At 62.8% G+C, this 20,731-nt stretch overlaps 1 protein-coding gene across 1 annotated transcript; it reads left to right on the forward strand.

Annotated features, from left to right (window-relative positions):
- The first annotated feature begins 9,353 nt into the window (after positions 1 to 9,353).
- On the forward strand, positions 9,354 to 16,058 carry VSIG8 (V-set and immunoglobulin domain containing 8). Its single transcript, XM_043567928.1, has 7 exons — positions 9,354 to 9,565; positions 12,549 to 12,724; positions 13,154 to 13,355; positions 13,463 to 13,684; positions 14,259 to 14,384; positions 14,672 to 14,870; positions 15,747 to 16,058. Exons 1-7 carry the CDS (start codon positions 9,517 to 9,519, stop codon positions 16,030 to 16,032), a joined length of 1,260 nt encoding a protein of 419 aa, XP_043423863.1. The 5' UTR covers positions 9,354 to 9,516; the 3' UTR covers positions 16,033 to 16,058.
- The last annotated feature ends 4,673 nt before the right edge of the window (positions 16,059 to 20,731 follow it).

A 20,731-nucleotide genomic window follows, 5' to 3' on the forward strand; every position in this document is an offset into this window, starting at 1 on the left:
CCCCACCTCCTGTGGCGGGGGTGGGGGGTGGGGGTGGCGTTTGCACCCTCCTGCTCTGCCCTCTCCACTCCAGGCAGTGCCTCAACACGGACACCTGTCCACCCCCAGGCCCACCCAGGGCCCTGCTCCTCGCCCAGACCCGGCTGCCCCGTCACCTGCTCTCTCCTAACTCTGGCAGCTGGGGCTCCCCAAGGCCACTGTCGCCTCTGTTAGTCAGCTTGCCTCCCGTTTCCCCCAAACACTCTGATTCATTCGCGCATTCAAAGGCTTCTTGAGCGCCCGCCTCGGCTGGGTACCCCCCAGGCACCCGGTGCAGTGGACCTGGGTCCACCCTCCCGAAGCTTCTCGCTTGGCCAGTCTGCTCCTGCTCCTCCCTCGGCTGCCCCACGCCAAATGTCTTGTGCCTCTAGAATAGTCTCAGCCTTTTCTGGAAGGACCCCGCTCACCAGGCTCCTTGTGGGCTGCAGAGCTGTGGCCCAGGGGTGGAGCCGTTTCCCCGTTCTGTATGCCAGGGGGGTGGGGAAGGCTCCAGCCCGCCCCCTCGGTGCTCTAGGCCTCGAATCCACAGCCCAGCCTTGCTTCCCTCCATGGGCCCCGCACTAGAGGAGGCAGAGGGCAGTGCCGGGCGCGTCCTGGCTGTTTGCAACGCCAGGTTATAAGGGCCTCGGGCAAGAGTGCTCTTTTCATAGGGCCCGGGGAGAGTGGGCAGGCAAGCTTCTCCCTGTGCCTCGTCTTCGTCAGGGAAGCCTCCCCAGGCACCTTCTCCGCCTGCCCCACCCTGCCCGGGCTAGCTGCTGGGGCGGGGGGCTCCCTCCTTCCTGCTCAGTGGCCCTGAGTGCGCCCCCCCCCCCCCCCGTCTTGGAAAGATGTGGTACTCTCCCAGGACGGGAGACACCCCTTGACCTCACGGGCACGCCGCTGAGGATTCCGGCGCCTTCTGTGGTGGTTTAGCTCCTCAGGCTCCTCAACTGCAGTTACTACCTGCGGGGACCAGGCAGTGAGCCCTTACCCGTGCCAGGGCAACCTCTTGCCAGGAAAGCCAGAAAGGGCCTCGGGTGCCTGGAGTTTGCCCAGATCCCTTCCTGAGTCACCCATCTGAGGGCCAAGGAGGCAAGGGCCCTGTCGGAGTGCGGATCGGGAAGAAAGGGTGTTCCAGGCCCGTTGCTGACTTGTGAGGCCCTGTACGGAGAAGCGGGCAGAGTTCACAGGCTTAAAGCATGGCCTGCACCCCACCACAACTGCTGCTGTGAAACCGCGGGTGTGCGGGGCCTGGCAGCTCCCGCGGCCTAAGAACAAGACCATCTTGCCGTGGCCTAGACCCGCGGTGGGGGGGAGGGGGGTGGTGGCAGGTCTGAATGAAGGCCTGGCTTCGGGGATGGGGGAACACGGCCACCTCTGGGCAGGTGCAGACGGTCTGGGAGTCGTTCCCCTCCAGGAATCCAGGAATCGGCCCGTGATGTGGAAGACGGGCTTGGTTGCTGCTCTTGGGATTCCTCGACACCCTGCACAGGCTCCCGCAGGCTTCAGGGCCGGCCCGAGTCGGCTCCTAGAAGTGGGGCATTCCTGACGGCTTGCTTCAGATGCCAGCTACATGCGGGCTACGTCTTTTATACCCTCCGCCCCTCTCACTGCGAAGGGCAGGGGGCATGATGGCAGGGAAGAGGTCCCTGGCGTTAGTGGGGGCTGGTGGGGTCAGGCCGCATGAGGATGGGGGCAGAGCCAAGGGGGGGGGACCGTGTGAGCCCAGCTCTGCAGAGGGGGGGATGGGGGGGACAAGGAACAGAGAAAACTGGAATTCCTGAGGACTTGGGGGCGGGGGGCCCACAGCTCAGGAACAACCAGCTAGACATCGGGCCTTTGGGGGGGGGCCGTGCTCTCTCCCAGGGAAGGCTCTAGCATTCCCCCCTCTGCTCTGAGGCAGAAGCGTGTGCGGAAGCAGGGCTGGGGGACCAGGAAGTGCTGTTTGGTGTGTCTTCGTTGACGTAAATGCAACAAAACAAAACAAAACAAAAAAGAAAGAAGAGAAAAGCAAAGCTCCAGCTCCTGACTCTGTGGTCTGGGTTCCCGAGCATCTTCCCAACTGCCTGTCCTCTGCCCCTTGGGTCCTCGGGTCCTCACAGGGTCAGGCCGGGTGGGTGTAGTCTGGCAAATCCAGGGGTGGGGCTCCACCTAAGAGCCCTGGATCAGCTCTGCAGGTGGCCGCCGCGTGGGCACATGTCCCCCGGCTCTGGGCTGGCCCCGCGCCCCTACCTGCCCCCTGCATCACCCTCTGCTGGGGCTGGGAGGCGGGCTCAAGCCCCCCGCACCTGCCGGAGAAGTGGCTGCATGACTCAGCAGGCTTCCCTGGTGGCCAAGCCCGGCAGTCCCTGACTCAGCGGGGTGCTGGGATGTCCTCGGCACCCCCAAAGCCTCAGCATTCCTGTCTGTGACTCGGGTCACCGCCGGACATTAATTGGTCTCAGTAAAAGCACTTTGATTCGGCTCGGATGAAAGGGGCTCAGAGAGTTCAAAGCCAGACAGGGCTTTTGGGGTGAGAAAGGGTGACAGCTGCCTGGGTGACAGTGGAGGGGAGACGCTGGAGTCTCAGACAAGGAGTCGAGGTGTGGAGGCCACGAAGTCCCTCACTGTTTCCCCCTCTTATCCACCCTGGCCACTCCCCCTGCAGAGGGGGAGCCTGGCAGGTAACACTCCAGACCAGAGGGCGACCTCTCCCCCTCTCCTCCCCCTCCCATACTCTGGGACGTATCCCAGCAAATCACCCAAGGTTACTCGGAAGAAGCTCATTTCCAACATCACAGAAATCTCGAGTCCCAGGAGAGGCTAGGTCGTTCTCGATCTGCCTGGCTTTACACAGCCAGACCTTCCCTCTAAGCTTCCTCCCTGCTGGGACACTCTCGGTCCCAGTGCCGGTTCTGCATTTTCCTTGTGCTCTGCATGCACTCTCGGCAAGGCGTGCCCATCGCCCCAATGCCCTTTTGATGACTTTGAGGCTGGGACAGGAATAGGGTTGAGATTTTGGGTGGCTTTCTCAGGAGACTCCTGGAAAGAGGAGTCAAGGCCCCGGGTGGGAGTGGAGAGCGGGAGAAAGTGCCCAGAGCTAAGGAGCTTTTCTGCATGGCCCCTGGGGAGAGACCGTCCAGGGGCTAGTGGGGTGAGCACCAAATCAGAGTCTCAAATCTGGAAGGGGCCGCAGAGACCCTCTCGCGCTTGAATCCCTTTTGCAACCTCTAACCAAACGATTGGACAGTTCGGGCTTGCACACCTTGAGAGACAGGATGCTCATTATCTCAAAAGGCAACCCAAACGGTCTCAGATCAGCCCCGATGGTCCGAGTGTCATCTTCTGCATCCGCCTGGCTGCCGGGACCACACGAAACAAGTCCGGGCTCTTTTTACACCACACCCCTTCAGGTACCTCACACAGCCATGTGGGCAAGCATTCGAAATTCTAGAAACACAGGACTCTTCGGAGCATTTTGTGGGGTGGGGTGGGCTGTTGGAAGGAGAGGGCGGGGGAGAGCCGGGAACCTTTATCCCTTGGGCTGGGCAGTTAGCTCTCCTGATGGTTAATACTTCCATGGTCCCAGCCAGCCCTGGCCCGGCTGCCCCTGAACCCCACCCCTCGGGCGCCGCCTTCCCCTCTCCCAGCAACGGAAACAAACAGGGAGAGGAGAGTGAGGGCGGGCCAGGCGGGCTTAGCGGGGAAGGCTGAGGCAGACACGCACCCGGCCCTGCTCGGCCCCTGCCAGCTTCCCCACAACCTCCCTGGAAACTGCCAGGCAGGCCAGGCGGGCCAGGGGCGGCCCCCCGGGCACCGAGGGGGACCACAGTACCCGTCCGCCATGTGTGTTGGGGGGAATCCACACGGCAGAATCAAAAGGCAATTTTATTTCTATAAGTTCAAAGTCCGAAGTCCCACCGGACGCGTGAATGAACCCATCCCAAGGTCTCTCTGCACACAGACGTGCACGCGGTCCCGGACGACCGGTCTGAGTTGTGTGGCCATCCTGAAGGCCTGGCTCCAACCCCGGTGAATGTTCTGCGGGAATGGGGAGAAGGTCCCCAGAGATCCGGCCGTCAAGGCTCTTCCCTTCGGGGCAAAAGTAACCATCAGCGGACTCTCCTGGCTCTGCTCTTCTGAGTTGCGTCCTGCTGGACCGTCCCCTGGTTTCTTTCCCAGGGACTGAAATGCTCCCCCAGCCGCTTGCGGTGCCCCGGGCCCATCACGGGTCACCCCCAGAGCTGTTCAGAGGTCACTTCCAGCAGGTGAGGGGGCTTGCCGCACATCACCACGGCTCGTGACCTTGGGAGCAAGCTGGCACCCCCTTCCTCGCTGCCGTCCCCACCAGACCCAGTTGTGCTAATTGCAGCCTCCCCAGGGCCCAGCCCACTTGTCCAGTGGATGAGGGTCCTGGTGGATACGGTTGACCTCCTTGAGGTGGACATAGTTCTTACCGTCAGAGTCTCTTTAAAAAAAAATTTTTTTTAAACATTTTATTTATTTTCGAGAGACAGAGAGGGACAGAGCGTGAGCGGGGGAGGGGCAGAGAGAGGGGGAGACACCGAATCCGCAGCAGGATCCAGGCTCCGAGCCGTCAGCACAGAGCCCGACGCGGGGCTCGAACTCACAGACCGTGAGATCGTGACCTGAGCCGAAGTCGGACGCTCAACCGACGGAGCCACCCAGGCGCCCCATCTTATCATCAGAGTCTCTTAATTCTTCGGTTTGTCATCGGGAATTCAAGTACTCTTTCCAGGTGGTTCCGTTGACAGCAGGTCCGGTCCTAACCTTCAACCCTCCACTCCCACCCCCTGCCTTGCCGTGCCGACACGGTAGTGGGCAGGCCACTCTGCTAGAGGCTGGGGGCCCCTCTGTGCTGCTTGCTCCCGTGAGTCTGGGCCATCGCTTGATGGGAGGGATTTGGGTACATCTGGGCCCCCTCCCAGGGGCCCCCCTCCTCCTGGGAGGACCAGCAGGAATCGTGGAGCCTCTGGAGGCCTGAGCAGGGGCTCGGGGAGGCGCAGGGGTCAGGAGCTCTTGCCCACCACCCCTGACCGTGCAGCACTGACCTCGGTCCCCGAGCCCCGGCCCAGTTCCCGAAACTGAGCCCACCCATGGATCTCAGCCTTCTCTCTGTCACCGACCAACCGTTCCTTGTCTGAGCTCGGCAGTGTCTCCCCATGTCACCTGGGCCTCCCCACCCCGTCCCCCCACTCTTCTGGTCCCACCGTGGCCTGGTCCGGCTGCCTTCCCGCCGCGAGCCCTTGCTGAGAGCTGTCGAAAGGGATCAGCCGCAGGGGCTTCCTGCCTCTGTGTGACCACCCCGTGGGCACCTGTCTGCCCTCTCTCAGACTCTGTGGTGATGTCCGTCCATGGTCGTCCAGACCCTCTCCTCTGGGGGTTTTCTTGGCACGCTCACTCTTGGGGTCTGCTGTCCACTTCCTGGGTGTTGTAGGGGTGAGCCTGGGTCTACACGGGGGCCTGGGAGAGGAGTAAGGGCCTGCTGATTGTGCATGTGTGTGTGTGTGTGTGTGTGTGTGTAGCTTAGCAGGGGGCAGGTTGCAGACCTGCGGAGATGGGAGCTCCAGCTTGAGCCTGGGGACCTGGGGGCAGGGCAGGAGGTCCGGGCCCGCAGCGGTTGTGTGGAATTGCAGTGCAAGGCTTTGGAGGAAGGGGAGGTCGGCCGGGGCCTCTGCCTGTCCTTCCCCAAGACGTCGTGGGGCTGGGCTGCGCCTCATCTCAGAAGTAGCCTCTGGGCCTCTCTGGGTCCTGGATCTGCCTCTTCCCTCCTCTGTGTCTCTGTTCACTCCTTTCTAAGCCTGTGTCTTGGGATTCTGTTTCTGTCTTAGGACAGAAGCAAATATAATCAGGGCGCCTGGGGGGCTCAGTTGGTTAAGCATCTGACTCTTGGTTTTGGCTCAGGTCCTGATCTCACGGTTCGTGGAATCAAGCCCCGCGTCCGACTCTGTGCTGATGGTGCAGAGCCTGCTTGGGATTCTCTCTCTCCCTCTCTCGCTTCCCCTCCCCCACTCATGCTCACTGTCTCTCTCTCTCTCTCAAAATAAACATTGAAAAAAAGAGAAGCAGAAGCACCTGGGTGGCTCAGTCGGTTAAGCGTCCGACTCTGGCTCAGGTCACCATCTCGCAGTTTGTGAGTTCGAGCCCCGCGTTGAGCTCTGTGCTGACAGCTTGGAGCCTGGAGCCTGCTTCGGATTCTGTGTCTCCTCCTCTCTCTGCCCCTCCCCTGCTCACGCTCTGTCTCTCTTTCTCTCTCGAAAAGAAATAAACATTAAAAAAGATGGAACAAATAAATTAAAAAAAAAAAGCAAATACAGCCCCAACTGGCGGGTGTGTGCAAAGGAGGCCCCGTCTCCTGTGCTGAATGAACTGTGGATTTCTTAGGGAAAAGCAAGGGGGGCCGTCTAGGGTACTCTGGACCACAGATGGCAGCCTGGGCCCTCTGCCTCCTCTCTCCCCCTCGGAGCCTCTGACGGGCCATTTGGATGCCAGAGGTGTTTCTGTGCCCCTTTGCTGAGCACGGACTCTCTCAACCGTCTTCTCTCCCTGGGGCACAGACAGACCCCAACAGTCCCCTGGATCTGTCCAGGCCTCTCTGAGACCTGAAAAGAAAGTGGGTGGGAAGATGGGATGTTTGGGGTGGAGACTGGGTGAGGGAAAGGGAGAGGAGGAGTTGGGGTGGGGGTGGGGGGCTCCCGGGAGCGGCCTCTCTTCCTCTGTTGAGGATGAGCCCAGAGAGAGACTCGGGCTGGGGGCTGGTCTCAGAGCCAGGGGGCTGGGCCTCTGCTGTGAAAACCAAGCTGGCACTCAGTCACCAGCCTCCAAACCCTGCAGGGCTCAGGGCACAAGGCAGGAAGGCCGTCAGCTTCATTTATGGGCCCCAAACTGCAAGGAGGTGGCAATTAGCCCTTAGTGGGTCAAAGGAGAACAACAGTGTGACTTGCCTTTTGAGGCTCTGAGGGCCCCCGGTGTGGAGCCCTCAAAAGTGGCCGTTCTTCTAGGAGTATCTAGGTCCTCAGTTTCCCCCAGCACGTGTCCCCTGGGACCCCCCCCAACTCCGACCCAGTAAAAGTGCCCCTGGTGGCCCCTGTCTTCCGGATCACTTTGGAGCCCAAGCCCCACTCCCTGCTGATAGCTTCCTGCACCAGCTCCCCAGCTGTCGCTCGGGGAGCTTGACTGCTGGCGGGCTTAAGCTGTGGAGCAGGACTCGGGGGGGGGGGGATCCTTTGTTAGGGGGCTAGGTTGCTTCTGGTGGGCTCACGCCTATTTGGGACCCCCTCCCAAACCCTCAATTCACACACTGATCCGTGTTGGTATGATGCTGCTGGTGTTGTCCCAGAGCCAAGGGATAGATAGGCTGGCCAGTCTGCCCTTTAGCAGATGGGGACTGAAGTCTTCCCGTGTCTCAAGTCAAACTTCATTTCGGATCCCCATGAATCGTGCGGCCCGCTTAACGCACGTCCCTAACCTAACCACAGTCCACCCTAGCTCAAATCCCGAACGCAGAAACCACAAACCCCAGCCTCAACCTACTGGAACCCCAACCCTAAGTCGGCCTCGGCCCAGTCTCCAGTTTGGCCGTAGCCGCATTACCACACGTGGCTGTGAATGAACCCCTCGCTCGCGCCTTATCCTAACACGGACCCCAGCCGCACACCCTAGCCTCAGCTCTCGCTGTCACTCTAGCCTAATCTAGCCCTAGTTCCTCAAGCGTGACCTCGAGCTCATTGGTGATCCCAACCACCCGACCCAGCCTGCGCCCCGGCTCTGATATGAGCCGACAGCCAGGACCCAATCCACCGGCCCTACACTTGACCCTGATGGAGCCACAGCTTTCCTCTTTGCCGTGCAGTCCCGCTTCTTCCTGGCCCCCCCGGTTATCCGCCCCCCCCTCCCCCATCACTGGCCTTCCAAGCTTCTACCCCGTGGGTACATCTACTAACCCACACGACCACCGAGCCCTTTCCTTGGGCCGCTCTGGGTTGAGGGTCAGGATGCCCGGGCGTCCCCCCACGTTGCCAGGCTCAGCAGCAGCAGGTGGGCTGAATCCCCACCCCCCCACCCCCGGTCTGTAAAGGGGGGATAATGATCCTTGCTCTCCCGAGGGTGCAGGGCAATCTCATAAACCTCAGAATAAACAAGGAAATACAGATATTTGTTGGTACCTCTGGCGGGCCCTAGAGCACCCTGTCATTGCTGAGGAGGGGGGGGCGGAGGGATTTGGAGCACAGAGGCGCGTGGACTCCTCGCGCTTCCTCGTTGAGCTGGCCCTGGCCCGTAACGCTCCCCAAGGCTCTTCACCCCTGCCCTCCCTGTGGCCCCTGTCAGCGACGGCCCCTCTGAGGGAGCTGAGCTGCTGAATGGGACCACGCAGGACCTGACCCCCACCATCGCGGTTGGGCGGTCCTGGGACCCCCTAGGCCAACGAGCCGGGGGCTGGTCCTCCGCCTTCTCGCTCTGCCTCCTCCCCTACCCACCCAGCTCCAAGCTGCCCAGGTCACCCCAGTGAGCAGTCCAGGTCTCGAGGGGCCTAGTCTCCCCTCCTGTGCCTGGAAGCAAGGGCACCAAGTGACCCCTGAAAGGTGTGCACGAGCAGAGACTTGATGCACACACGCCCCCTTCCTGGTCTTTCCGGTGGCCGCCAACACCCCCGCGCCCAGGAACCCCCTGCGCTCGGGGCTGGCCTCACCTCAGGTAGGTGTGGGCGCCACAGCTCCCTAGGGGCAGCCAGGGGAAGCCCCTGTGGCCATGCACGCCTCCCTCTTTCAGCCCTGGGGAGACCCGGCTCCCTTTGAAGGGCCAGAGGCCTCAGGGGCAGGCGGGCTGGACGTTCCCGGGGCTCTTTCATCTGCCTGGGCCTTCCTTCCAGCCCGAGTCCCCTTTCCTGCTGCCCCTTCCCACAGACCTCAACCAGGGGCGGTAGGGGGGTTCCCCCAGGGTCACAGATGAGCTTGCAGGGAAGGCTGGGTCAGACCCCTGTGTCCCTGGGCCCGGGTTAACCCTTCCCAGCCTGGCCACCTTTCCTCCCCAGGCCTGGCTCTCCTTCCGCTTCCCCGTCTCCCCGGGGGAAGGAGGCAGCAAATGAGTGGTGAGGGGAGCTCTGTGGACGCTGTAGAACCAGGCGACTGTTGTTAGCCCGAGCATGGGGCCAGGAGGAAGTGGAAGCTTAACAGGTGCCTAATTACAAGTCCCGCCGGCCTCCCTTTGCCACTCTCGGGAGAGGGAAGAGCTTGGGTGAGGGCTGGGTAATACCTGGGTAGGCCGCTCTGTCACCCCGATAATTAAGGCTCCCGGGGCTCCTCCCCAAGGCGGGGACCGGGCCCCCTCCCTCCTATAGAAATAACTCCGGCTGTGGCCCCGGCACTCACTGCACCTTCCTGCCACCCCGGGCAGTGTCTGGGCCCTCCGCTCCCCCTCCCTCCACCTGTCCCCACACACCCACCACCGCTGGCCCCAGGGACACCCAGCCCGAGCGGAGGAAACACCAAGCCTAGAGACATGGCAGTCCGAGGAGCGTTCCACCTTCTGCTCGTGTGCCTGAGCCCAGGTATGGGGCTGGGCATCCGGCAGGGACACCCACGCGATGCCAGGAGGGCAGGGAAAGGGACCACAACGGGCCCGCAGAGGCGCCTCGGAGGTGGTCCGAGGCCCCGCTGCCAGCTGGCTGGGGATATGGCCAAGACGGCCCCGTGCCCGAGGGTCTGGGGCACAGGCCTTGATGGATCTTCGCGGTGCCTGTGAGCCGTGTGGGGCTCGGACGTGCGCGCACACGCTGTGCACGGAGAGCAGGGCTTGCCTGGAGAGCTTGCCTGGGGATCTGGGGGTGGGGCAGGGTGTCAGGCGCATGGCGAGGCTGGCGTCGCCGGGGAGGCTCTCCCCGGAAAGGCCCCTTTTCCTCTCTGTGTGCTGTTCCCCTGGGGAGGACCCACTCCCACCCCCAGGCTAGAGCCAAGGGCAGGGAGTTGCTTTGAGAGGAGACAGCGCCCCCTAGGAGACGGGCTGTGCTCTGAGAGCTCCAGGGTAGCGCCACCCCTCAGGATGAGATGGGTGGTGGGGATGGCGCCTCCCAGAGCCCCCTCACCCCGAGGGGGCACACCTCGAGAGCAGGGCTCAGAGGTTGATGCTGTGGCCCCCTGCCCCTGTTGGGGCAAGTCCCAGCAGGAGCCCCTGTGTGTGGGCATCGCTGGAAATGGCTGAGACCCTCCTGGGGTCTGGGTTCGCAGGAGCGGGTTTGTGGGGGGAACTCGGGGAGCATTTTCAGCCTTCGTGCACGCGTGTGTGTGTGTGACAGAGAGAGAGAGAGAGGGAGAGAGGGAGAGAGAGAGACTGCATTACTGGCAGGGTGACGGCAGGGCCCCCTCACGAAGCTCCAGCTGTGGTCTGGGGACCCGGGACACGTCCATGTGTGTGGTGCGGGGCAGGACAGACCAGCGCTCTGTGTGTCTATGCTCCAACACCCTCTCTCTGCTCTGTCACCTCCAGAGGAAGGGTTAGGAGCTGTGCAGGCAGCTGGGAAACGCACCAAGGATGCCCACAGGGGGCGCACAGTCTCTGGTGCTTTGGCGGGGGGAGGGGAGGGGGCCCACTGCGTCGCCTTGGCCCCCTTCCTCCCTCCTGCTCTCCAGGGACTCCTGTCCAGCTCTCTCTCCTTGGCTCTCTTCCCTCTCTTGTCTCATGCTCCCTGCAAGACTTCCTCAGTGCAGAAGCAGGAGGGACCAAGGTGAGACAGCCAGGAGTGAGGGGTGTGGAAAGGCTGGAGCCCCGCGGACAGGGCGGAGGTCGAGAGGCTTCTGGAGAGACTGAAAGGCTAGGGTGAGGCTCCCTGGCCCGGGACAAGGGAAGACACTGCCTAGTGCAGGGTGGAGGCGCTCTCATTCAGCCTGTCCCCTCCTTCCCCAGCCCCCTCCCCTACAGATCTACCCTCCTGCTGGGCTGCTGGGCCAGCCCCCTGGGTATGGGGACAGCCCTCCCGGCAGCCCTTCCCAGGGTGGAGCCTCTGCTCTCTGGGCTCTGGCTCATCCCTGGTGTGCCTCCTGGCGCCCCAGGAGCTGGCAGTCAGTGCCAGGATCCTTATCTCGGGAGAGCCGATCACATCTCCCTTGGCCCGGGGCTGGAGGAGGTGTCCCCACGATCCGCTAGTGCCCCGTTGCCGGCCCGCCTGCTCTGGGTCACCCTGGAGCCTGTGGGGTTAGGGCTGCTGGCCCTGCCAGGGTTGGGGGCGGGGCGGGGGATGCCTGAGGTGTCTGGGGGTGTTAAAAAGGCCCCTGCTGGCCCTCTGGAAGCGAACCAAGCTTCTGCAGGGACGTGTAGTGTTGAGCGGATGCGCACGGGGAGGGCGCCGTGGGCAGGGATGCATGCCTTCCAGATGAACGCGCACTGTGTGTGCAGACGCGTGTCTGTCTGGATCTGACGGGTGTCTGTGTGGGTAGCAAAGTGGGACCCGCACAGAGATGTGTCTGCGTTTTGAAGGTCTGTTAAGTGTGGCGATGTGGGGCGGTGACCGTGTGAAACTGGAGGTGTGAGACACTCTAACAGAGACGTAGGCCCCGAGAGATCCGGAGAAGGGCAGAGCGGGAGTTGCCGAGACCAGGGCTGGGACTCCGGGGATTTGCTGGCTGTCTGGTGGGCCGGAGCGTGAGCCAGGCCGGGCCAGGGGCCTGGGCAGGGAGGGCTGCAGGAGCCTGGGGGGTGGAGCCTGCCTGTCCTGCTTGCCAAGGTCGGGGCGGCCCCCCCCACCACTCCCCACACTCTGTATTCCTCTCTGGGTCCAACCGGTTGGGGCTAGTGCTTGCCTGGGGCTCCAGGGGAGGGAGGGCAAGGAGCTGGGTCCTCAGCTTCCAGATCTTGGCTTCTCAGTGGGGCTGACTCAGTGGAACCAGGGCTGTGAGCAGTGGGAGGGGCCCCAACTGGAGCCAGCATGTGTGGGCGGCTGTGCCTGAGCCATTCGATGGCACAGGGGGACGGACACAAAATCCACAATGCCATGTGTCATCACACAAGGCTCAGACTGTCCTACGGATGCATGTGGCCATATTCCCAGGCCCAGGCCACGAGCAGCGCCAGACCCACGCAGCCAGGCTCCCGGTCCCAGCTGCCTGCCATCACACACAGGCACGAGCGATCACTCAGCGCCCTGACACAGCCAGTCACACGTGGTCACACTCAAGGGTACAGCCACAGACACGCAGGTGTCATACGCAGAGACACCTGCAATCATGTCAAGTCTTCGACTCCTTGGGCTGGAAAGGGACCCCAGCGGCCATGGCATCCACCCTCCGGTCTCCACGTGGGAACACTCTCTTGGCCCAGAAAAAGCCATCTTTTAATGAGCCAGGATTTTCCATCGGAGCGTTCAACTCTGGTCGCTTTGCGTGCTTACACACACACACACACACACACACACGCACACACAGCAGCCACTCCTCCCCAGGCAGTTCCATGCAGGATAGCAGAGAGAGGGGCAGAAGCTGACTGCCCCCGCCCCCTGGTCTTCTCTCCCCCCTCCCCCACCTGCCCTGCCCCTCCCTTAGCACTGCTGTCTGCTGTGCGGATCAACGGAGATGGCCAGGAGATCCTGTACCTGGCAGAAGGTGATAATGTGAGGCTGGGCTGCCCCTACATCCTGGACCCTGAGGACTATGGTCCCAATGGGCTGGACATCGAGTGGATGCAGGTCAATTCAGACCCCTCACACCGGGAGAATGTGGTGAGTGCTGGGCTTAGGGTTCCCCTTGCCCCACCTGTAGGCCAGCCTGAGGGGAAAAAGAGGGCAGAGGAGGAAACGAAGACCTTGAACGTCCCCAGTGGCCTCTCCGGGGATGAGGCGACAGGCCCGCGGGCTCTGTAATCACAAATCACCATTAGTTGGCCTTCTCCCACCTGCTGCGGAGGGCAGGGGAGGCCTCAGGACGGTCCCAGCCTGACCCGACACTTTTCCAACGCTTTCCAAAGCGCCTGATCTCATCTGCTCTCGCACATTCACTGGGAGGTGAATGGGTCAGGTATCATCGTCATCGTCTTTCAGCAGAGAAAGCGGAGTCGCGGAGAAGTTCGGTGACATGCCCGAGGCCACCGAGCCACGTGGCCCTCCTTGGCCGTGCCTGGCTCACCACTCCCATTTCCTCTTTCTTCCCAGTTCCTTAGTTACCAGGACAAGAGGATCAATCATGGCAACCTTCCCCACCTGCAGCAGAGGGTCCGCTTTGCAGCCTCAGACCCCAGCCAGTATGACGCCTCCATCAACCTCATGAACCTGCAGGTGTCTGACACGGCCACCTACGAGTGTCGGGTGAAGAAGACCACCATGGCCAGCCGGAAGGTCATTGTCACTGTCCAAGGTATGGCCGGACTCCTCCGGGCGCCCCCCACTCCCCCCACCCCCCCCCCCCCAGGCTCCAGAGCCCCTCGGCCGGGCCCCGGCTCACACCTGCCCGGTTCCCCGCAGCGCGGCCCGCCGTGCCCCTGTGCTGGTCTGAGGGCCACATGACCCACGGCAACGACGTGGTGCTCAAGTGCTTTGCCAACGGAGGCACCCCGCCCCTCTCCTACAAGTGGGCCAAGATCAGCGGGCACACCCACCCCTACCGCGCCGGTTCCTACCACTCACAGCACAGCTTCCACTCGGAGCTCTCCTACCAGGAGTCCTTCCACAGCTCCCTGAACCAAGGTGGGTCTGCGCGAACAGCGGGACCTCGGGGGGACACACCGACAGAGCCAGGCCTGGGTCCTGGCTGCTGCACTGACCCGCTGCGAGCCTCAGGCGGCTGGCTGCACCCCTCCGTGCCTTGGGTGCCTCACAGAGGGAGAGGGAGCGATAGCATCTGCCTTCCCGGGGCCATGGGGGGGGACTCAGAGGGCCGAGGCCCACAGGGAGGCTGGACAGTACTCACCGCCAAACAGAGACTCTCAGAGCTGGAGGGACCTGGAGAATTCCTCTGGTCTCACCTTGTCCTCACTGTACCAAGAAGGACACCAAGGTCCAGAGAGGGGAGAGATTTGCCCAAGGTGGCAGAGTTAATTAATGGTGTTTCCGTCCCGTTGCTGGGAGAGGGGCTGCCTTCTCTCTCCGTTTCAGCACCACCGGGGGAGTGAGTCATCGGGAGAGTGGGGTGGGCCGGTGTGTGTGTGTGTGTGTGTGTGTGCGCGTGTGCATCCGCCTTCCCTCCTTCCCTCCCCACCGGCAGTGGTCTAGGCTGGGGTGGCCCCCGGGCCCTTGCCACAGCCCTGTGGTGCCTTTTCAGTTTCAGGCCTGAACAACGGCGACCTGGTGCTGAAGGACATCTCCCGGGAGGATGACGGGCTCTATCAGTGCACGGTGGCCAACCACGTGGGCTACAGTGTGTGCGTGGTGGAGGTGAAGGTCTCAGGTGGGTGCAGTGGCAGCGGCCCTGGGGGCCCTGGGGCGGGGAGGGCGGGACTGGAGGAGCCTGGGCTGTCTGCTCTGCCTTCCCATTTCCATCAGGGCCGGGAAGCCGCGGCGGGGGGGGGGGGGGGGCACAGGCATCTCCTCATCCTTCCTCACTGGGTGTCCCCGGGCCCCGACACCCGCTGGGACCCTCGCTCTCTTCCCCACAGACCGCCGGCCCCACACTTCCTGGTTAGGAGGCACCTGCCGGGCTGCAGGAAGCCTGACTGTCTTCACTTGTCTCCACAGACTCCCGGCGCATAGGCATGATCATAGGCGCAGTGCTGGGCTCCCTGCTCATGCTGGGCTGTCTGCTGGTGGGCATCTGGGGGCTCGTCTGCTGCTGCTGCGGGGGCGCCGGGGCCGGCGGCGCCCGCGGTGCCTTCGGCTACGGCAACGGCGGCGGGGTCGGCGGAGGGGCCTGCGGCGACTTGGCTAGTGAGATCAGGTAAAACCTGATGCATGCTGCATGCTGCCGAGCGGCAGGGGACCGGCGCCCTGCCCCTCCTCACCCCTGCCTGCCACCGGGCCGGCCGGGACCCCCACCCCCACCCTGCCGGCCATCGCCAGGAGTGCCGGGGACCGCAGCATGTCGACCTGCCACCCGCCGTGGCTCCTCTCTCCCCGTCCCGCGCCAGTCTTCACCTCTGCTCCCCTGCCCTCCGTTTCCCTCCTGTCTATGCACCTCTCTGTGCATCTTGTCTAGACTGTAAGCTCCTGGAGGGCAGGGACCGTATTTTTTTTCACCCCCCCCCCCCCCGTGTTTGCCCTGTTTCACGCCGGTGACAACTCTGGACATGCTTATTTAAGAAGAGTCAATAGTAAGGATAGTGCTAATAAGGTACATTAGAAACCGACTAGAAATAAAAATAGAACAAGCCTAGGAGTGCTAATGACTGCAAAGCCCCGGGGAAGGAGGCAAAGGTGGAGAAGGAGGTCGAGGGGCAGGGGTGAGGAGAGGAGAAGGCGAGGGCGAGGCTGGTGTTAGCTAAGGAGAGCGAAGGACAGGGAAGGCGGCTCCTCCCGGGCCTCCGAGCCTCCCTCCCCGTCTCGGGGACGGGTGCGCACGTCGGAAGGGGCCGGGGGGCGCCCGTGGGGCTGCCCGCCGGGGGCTGGCGGACGCTCGCGGACGGGCCCCGTGTGCGGCGTGGGGTCGCCGGCCAGGAGGAGGCAGAGGAGAGCAGGCGGAGGCCGAGGGAGAGGCGAGGCGCCGGTGGAGGGCGGCGCGGGGCCGAGAGGCTGCCGGCAGCCCCCGCTCCGGCCAGGCCGTGCCCACGCCGCGCCCGGAGGAGCCCGCTCACCCGCCCGCCTGTTGTTTCCACAGAGAGGACGCCGAGGCGCCCGGGTGCAAGGCCGGCGGGCGCGGCCGCAGCGTCACCCACCTGCTGGGGTACCCGACGCAGACCGTCAGCCGCTCCCTGCGCCGCAAGTACGCGCCCCCGCCCTGCGGCGGCCCCGAGGACGTGGCCCTGGCGCCCTGCGCCGCCGCCGCCGCCGCCGCCGCCGCCTGCGAAGCGGGCCCCTCCCCGGTCTACGTCAAGGTCAAGAGCGCGGAGCCCGCCGACTGCGCCGAGGGGCCTCGGGAGCGCACCGACGGCCTCCTGGTGTGAGCGCGCCGCGGGGCTCCCCGCCCGCAGCCGGGGACGCGCTCCGCCCCGCGCCCGCCGCGCCCGCCCGGGCCTCCGGGCCTCCGGGACCCACGGCGCCTCCCCCGGGGCCCGCGCGCGGTGGCGGGGGGTGGGGGGGGACGGCGGGGGGTGGGTAGGGGGCAGCGCCGAGCGCGGTCGAGGCCGGGGGCCCGGCGTCCCCAGGCGAGGCGGAGGGCCCCGGGGCCGGCAGTGGGTGCGGGTCCGGACTGGATGGTTGCGCGTCAGGTCTGAGCCCCCGAGCGGCGGTGTTAGCACAATAAAGCGACTGTTAAGACCCGAGATTGTGGTGGCTGTGGTTCCACGGAGGGGCGGCGCGCGGCCGGGGGCGCGGGCGGGAGGCTGCTGCCCCTCCGCCCCGGTCCCTCCCCTCCCACCTCCGAAGGTCGACGGTCGGGCTGGGCTGGGAGGGGCTGCCAACCCCCCTCCGTCGCCCTGCGGACGGGGAACCGCCTGGTAGGCCCGGAGTCCTGCTTTCCCCTCTCATTCCTGAAGCAGGCGAGGGGAGACCGGGGGGGACTGGCAGGGCTGACCTCCCGAAAGGTTCTCGGCCACCCTCGGCGCCTTCTTCCTCCTCCCTCATCTACCTCCTGCCGACTTCCTTCTCTCCCCAGGCTGTATGCCTTCCTTCTGTATCACCCACCAGGAAGGATTTCAGAGCCATACTTTGGGGCTTGTAGACCTTGCACAGCATCTCATGTAGCGACTCCCCCCCCCCCCACCACGCCTGCTTGAAAGGAAAGGGGGTGGGCATGTATTGCGTGCCCATGAGGTGCCAGGCGCTTGCCCGTTTTTTTTTTTGTTTTGTTTTTTTTTTTGTCTTCTTCAATCCTCGCTTTAGTCCCATGAAGTCGTGCACTCTCCCATTGGGCAGATGAAGAAACAGAGGCTTGAGGAAGTAGCTATCTTGACCAAGGCCACAGAGGTAATAACGAAGGTGTGGATCCAGGCATGTTGGACTCTAGGACCTCAGGCCGGTTCTCTGATACCTGAATTCCTTCCCCGGCATTTCTGACCAAGGATGTTCCAGCCCCTTGAAGACCTCCAATGTCATCTTACTACCTCCCAAAGCGGTCCATTGGACCTCTGTCCGAGAGATATTGCTACTGCGGGGGCCCAATTTTTATTCCCAGAGCTTTCATCCCTGGGTCCCAGTTCTGCCCTCAGGGAGCCCTAAGCATCACATGTTCAGTTCTCGGCTGCCTCCAGGGGACCAGGTGGTTGTCCCCTCCCCCCCCCACCCCCCCAATGGCTGCAGCAGTCACTAGCAGAAGTGTGTCTGGCCTAGGGGGTTGGAGGGTCTTCTGAAGAGCATAGTTCTGCCTGCCTCTGCCTAGCCACCTGCCTGTCGAGAGCCCGGGCATTTCTGTCTGTTTGCCTCTTTTCCCCTGGAGGCTTCCTAACCCTCCCCGCTCCTACCCTGCGACCCACCGCATGAAGTGTGGGGTATGGGTGCACCTCAAAGCACCTGGGTTTCAAGTCTCTGAACCGAGGAAGCCCTGCAACCCTGCGTGGTCACATGCCGCTTAGGAAGCCCTTCCGGTTGTGTGGGATATGCACAAAAGGGTGCTGGCGTTGGAGGCTCTGCCTTGCTAGAGCGTGGGAAGAGAAAGGAGAGACAGTGGGACCGAAGGAACCAGGGACAAATGCTTTGGGGTGGGGGCAGGGTTACAGGGGAGAAGGGCATTGAATGGTGAGGGGAACAGAGAATTGCAGGAACCGAATTCATCCCCTTGTTTGCTTGGACACATTCACGAGCATCTGTAGCAGCTAGAGAGTTAGGTCCTTGGCAGGGACGGGGCCTGGCACACTCTGGCCCGAAGGCAGGGGACTGAACGGGATGACTGGGGAGGGCCCTCCCAGTCCGAGGAGCCTCCAGCTCAGCCTCCTGCAAGGTGGCGAGGGATGGACAGCTGGCTGCGGGGGTTGTGTGGAGTGACATCATCTTCTTCATTCCAGGAACCAGGGAGCTGTGCTCAGACAGCCTTCCTTGGAGGGTGAGAACAGTGAGAGGCCCTGGCAAGGAAAGCTTATTAAAAAGCAGTAAGAGATTTTAGAGAGGTTCTGGAAACAACTTCCAAGAGGGTGACTCAGTGCACGCCGGGAAGTGCCTAGAGGCGGGCTCTCAGTGGGTACCTGTGGGCTCACCGCTGGGGTGCAGGGGTGGGGGAGAAAACACTTGCGGTGAATGTTTAACAGTGGCTTTCGGAGTGGAGGGAGGGACGGGGGCAGGGACGCCCTGACTGGTAACATCTGGCCTTTCTGAGATGCGCGCGTCCCCCCCCCCCCCCCCCCCCCCGCCGTGCGGCTGATTTCCAGCTGTCCCCGCGTCGAGTGGGAGCAGCATGAAGGACGCTTGTTCCACGAGGCAGGTGCCGTGGAGGTAAATGACCCCCACCACGGAGGCAGTAGTGAACTTCAGTGAAATAATTCGGAAGTGAGGCGTTTTTTGACTACCTACCTCTCCTCTGGATGCAATTTATTTGTAAATTTCTGGAAGTTAATTTTTAACAATGGCCGTGTTGAACGGGGCGGGGGGTGGGGGAGCTTGTACATTGTCAGGGGGCCACCCAAACGCGGGAGAGGGAGTCTCAAGTCTGGTCCCGGGTGTTCTGTGCTTTTCCGTGGAGACACCAGCAACACGAAGCCGGCTGTCTCCGCTCTGCTTCCTAGCGCTGCCTTCGGTGTCCCTCCCCAGCCTTGCCGGGGTCGGATCCTCTGCTCACCGGAACATTAGATAACTTGTGCGTCCCTGGTCACCACCAGATCCCTAGCTTGGCATCCACGGAATTTCCATGAATATGACGTCTCTTCACGAGACGCCGAGTCCCTCCTGACCCAGTTCCTCTTGAGTCTCTCCGCAGGTTTTAGGAAGTCGTGCTGCAGTCACCCTCTCTTAAGCCCCCATTCTCAAGACCCCAGAGGCACGGAATCCCAGTGAATCTTCTTCTCTGGGCTGCCGTTCAACTAGCCACATCCTGCTGCCCGATGACATTTCCATTGCTCTGGACCCGCAGACCCCGGGGTGACTCTGGGGAGGGGTTCCTTGTTTCTCCTGCCTCCCCGGAAGCCAAGGGGTTTTGAGAATTACACAATCACTGTCTGGAGGCTAGGGACTGGTTCGAACTTTGGCCTTGTCCCTGTGCTTCCCCGGGAACCCCCGCTCCCCGGAACCCCCCCTCCCCGGAACCCCCTCCCCGCCAGGAAAGCCCTGCTCTGCACCCACCCGGCCCCTCTGGAGCGATCAGCGATCTCCCATTTACTCCTGGTGTTTAATAAGCCCCCAGCCCTCAGCTTCTTCATCTGTAAAATGGACTAGTCATAGGGCTATTTTGTGTGAGTGCTTATTACGGAGCCTGGCACACCGCTGGGGCTTTGCAGCCTCCCCGCCTGCCCTTGGTATGGGACTTCCGCTGGGCCAGAGGGCGTGGGGGCTGGGTCGGTGGCGGGCCCAACACGGGGAGGAGGACGGAATGAATGAAGCCTTGGGTTTGAACCTGGAGGCGACTTACCCTGTGGGGGAGGAGGTAGGAGCCCAGAAAGCAGCCAATAGGGAAGTGGGAGGAGAGCCAGGCCGTGCCTCTGAGCTCCGGGATCCACACGCGGGTATTAATATTGACAACAATCTTCATTAGTAATAGGGTTGCTAATAATAATAACAGGAAGCACCAGAAACACAAGCTCAGCAGGGTCCCAGAGTCAGGCCTGGGGACCGGCTGCCAGGATCCTCAGGGCCACCTCCCTGGATGGACCGGGCGGGGCGTGCCCTCCTGTGCCCTTTCTTGTCTACCCACTAGCACTCAGGCCCGCGTCTGCTGCCCTCTGGGCACGGTGCCCACTGGGGCAACCCCTGGAGCGGGGACCTCGACAGCCCCTCCCAGGTGCGCAGTCCCTGCTGAGGGGTCCCCACCCAGCTGTCCCGAAGCTGAGGGGCCACCTTCCCAGCAGAGGAGTTTCTCACACATTTTTGGGAGAATCACTTCAGTCTTGGGGCTGAGTTCCTTCAGCTCAGGACAGGTTCCACTTCCTGCCTGTCTCTGCCTGTCGGTCCCTCCGGACACCTCCTGGTCTGTGCCCCTCCCCCTCTCCCACTTGGACGCCACTTGAAGCCCAAGGCCCCTCCCTGTCCGACCTGCCTGAACTGGCTTGCTTCTGGGCTCAGCCAACTCGTAATCCCGCCTCCAGCCCCAGCCCCCACCTGGCCTGAGCCCCACTGCGGCCACACTTCTTACTTCCTCCCCTCCCCTCCCCTTCTCCTTCCCCCTCCCTTCCCCTCCCCCTCCTCGCCCTCTCCCCTCCCCCTCTCTCTTTCCCTTTTCCTCTCTTTCTCTCCCTCTCTCCCTCCTTCCCTCCTTCCCCCACTTCTCTCCCTATCTCCCCCCAAACTCTCTCTCTGTCTCTCTCAACCTGTATCAGGTCTTCAGAGGCAGACTGATCATATCTCGTTCTATTACCCCAGGCTCTACATGCTCCCAGAGGAGGGGAGAGGATGTTTACTTTGCTATCTTTGAGCTGTCCTGGAGTGTCCTGCCACCCTCCTATCTCCATCACACTTCCACTGAGGGCAGGGCTGGATCACGTCCTTTCCCAGTATCTACTCCCTCTGGGAGCTCAGACTCTCTCCCTGGGCTGATCTTCCCTAAGATTAGTGGGACGGATAAAG

The sequence above is a fragment of the Prionailurus bengalensis genome, chromosome E4 (genome assembly GCF_016509475.1).
Source record: "Prionailurus bengalensis isolate Pbe53 chromosome E4, Fcat_Pben_1.1_paternal_pri, whole genome shotgun sequence".
In the NCBI taxonomy this organism is placed as follows: Eukaryota; Metazoa; Chordata; class Mammalia; order Carnivora; family Felidae; genus Prionailurus; species Prionailurus bengalensis.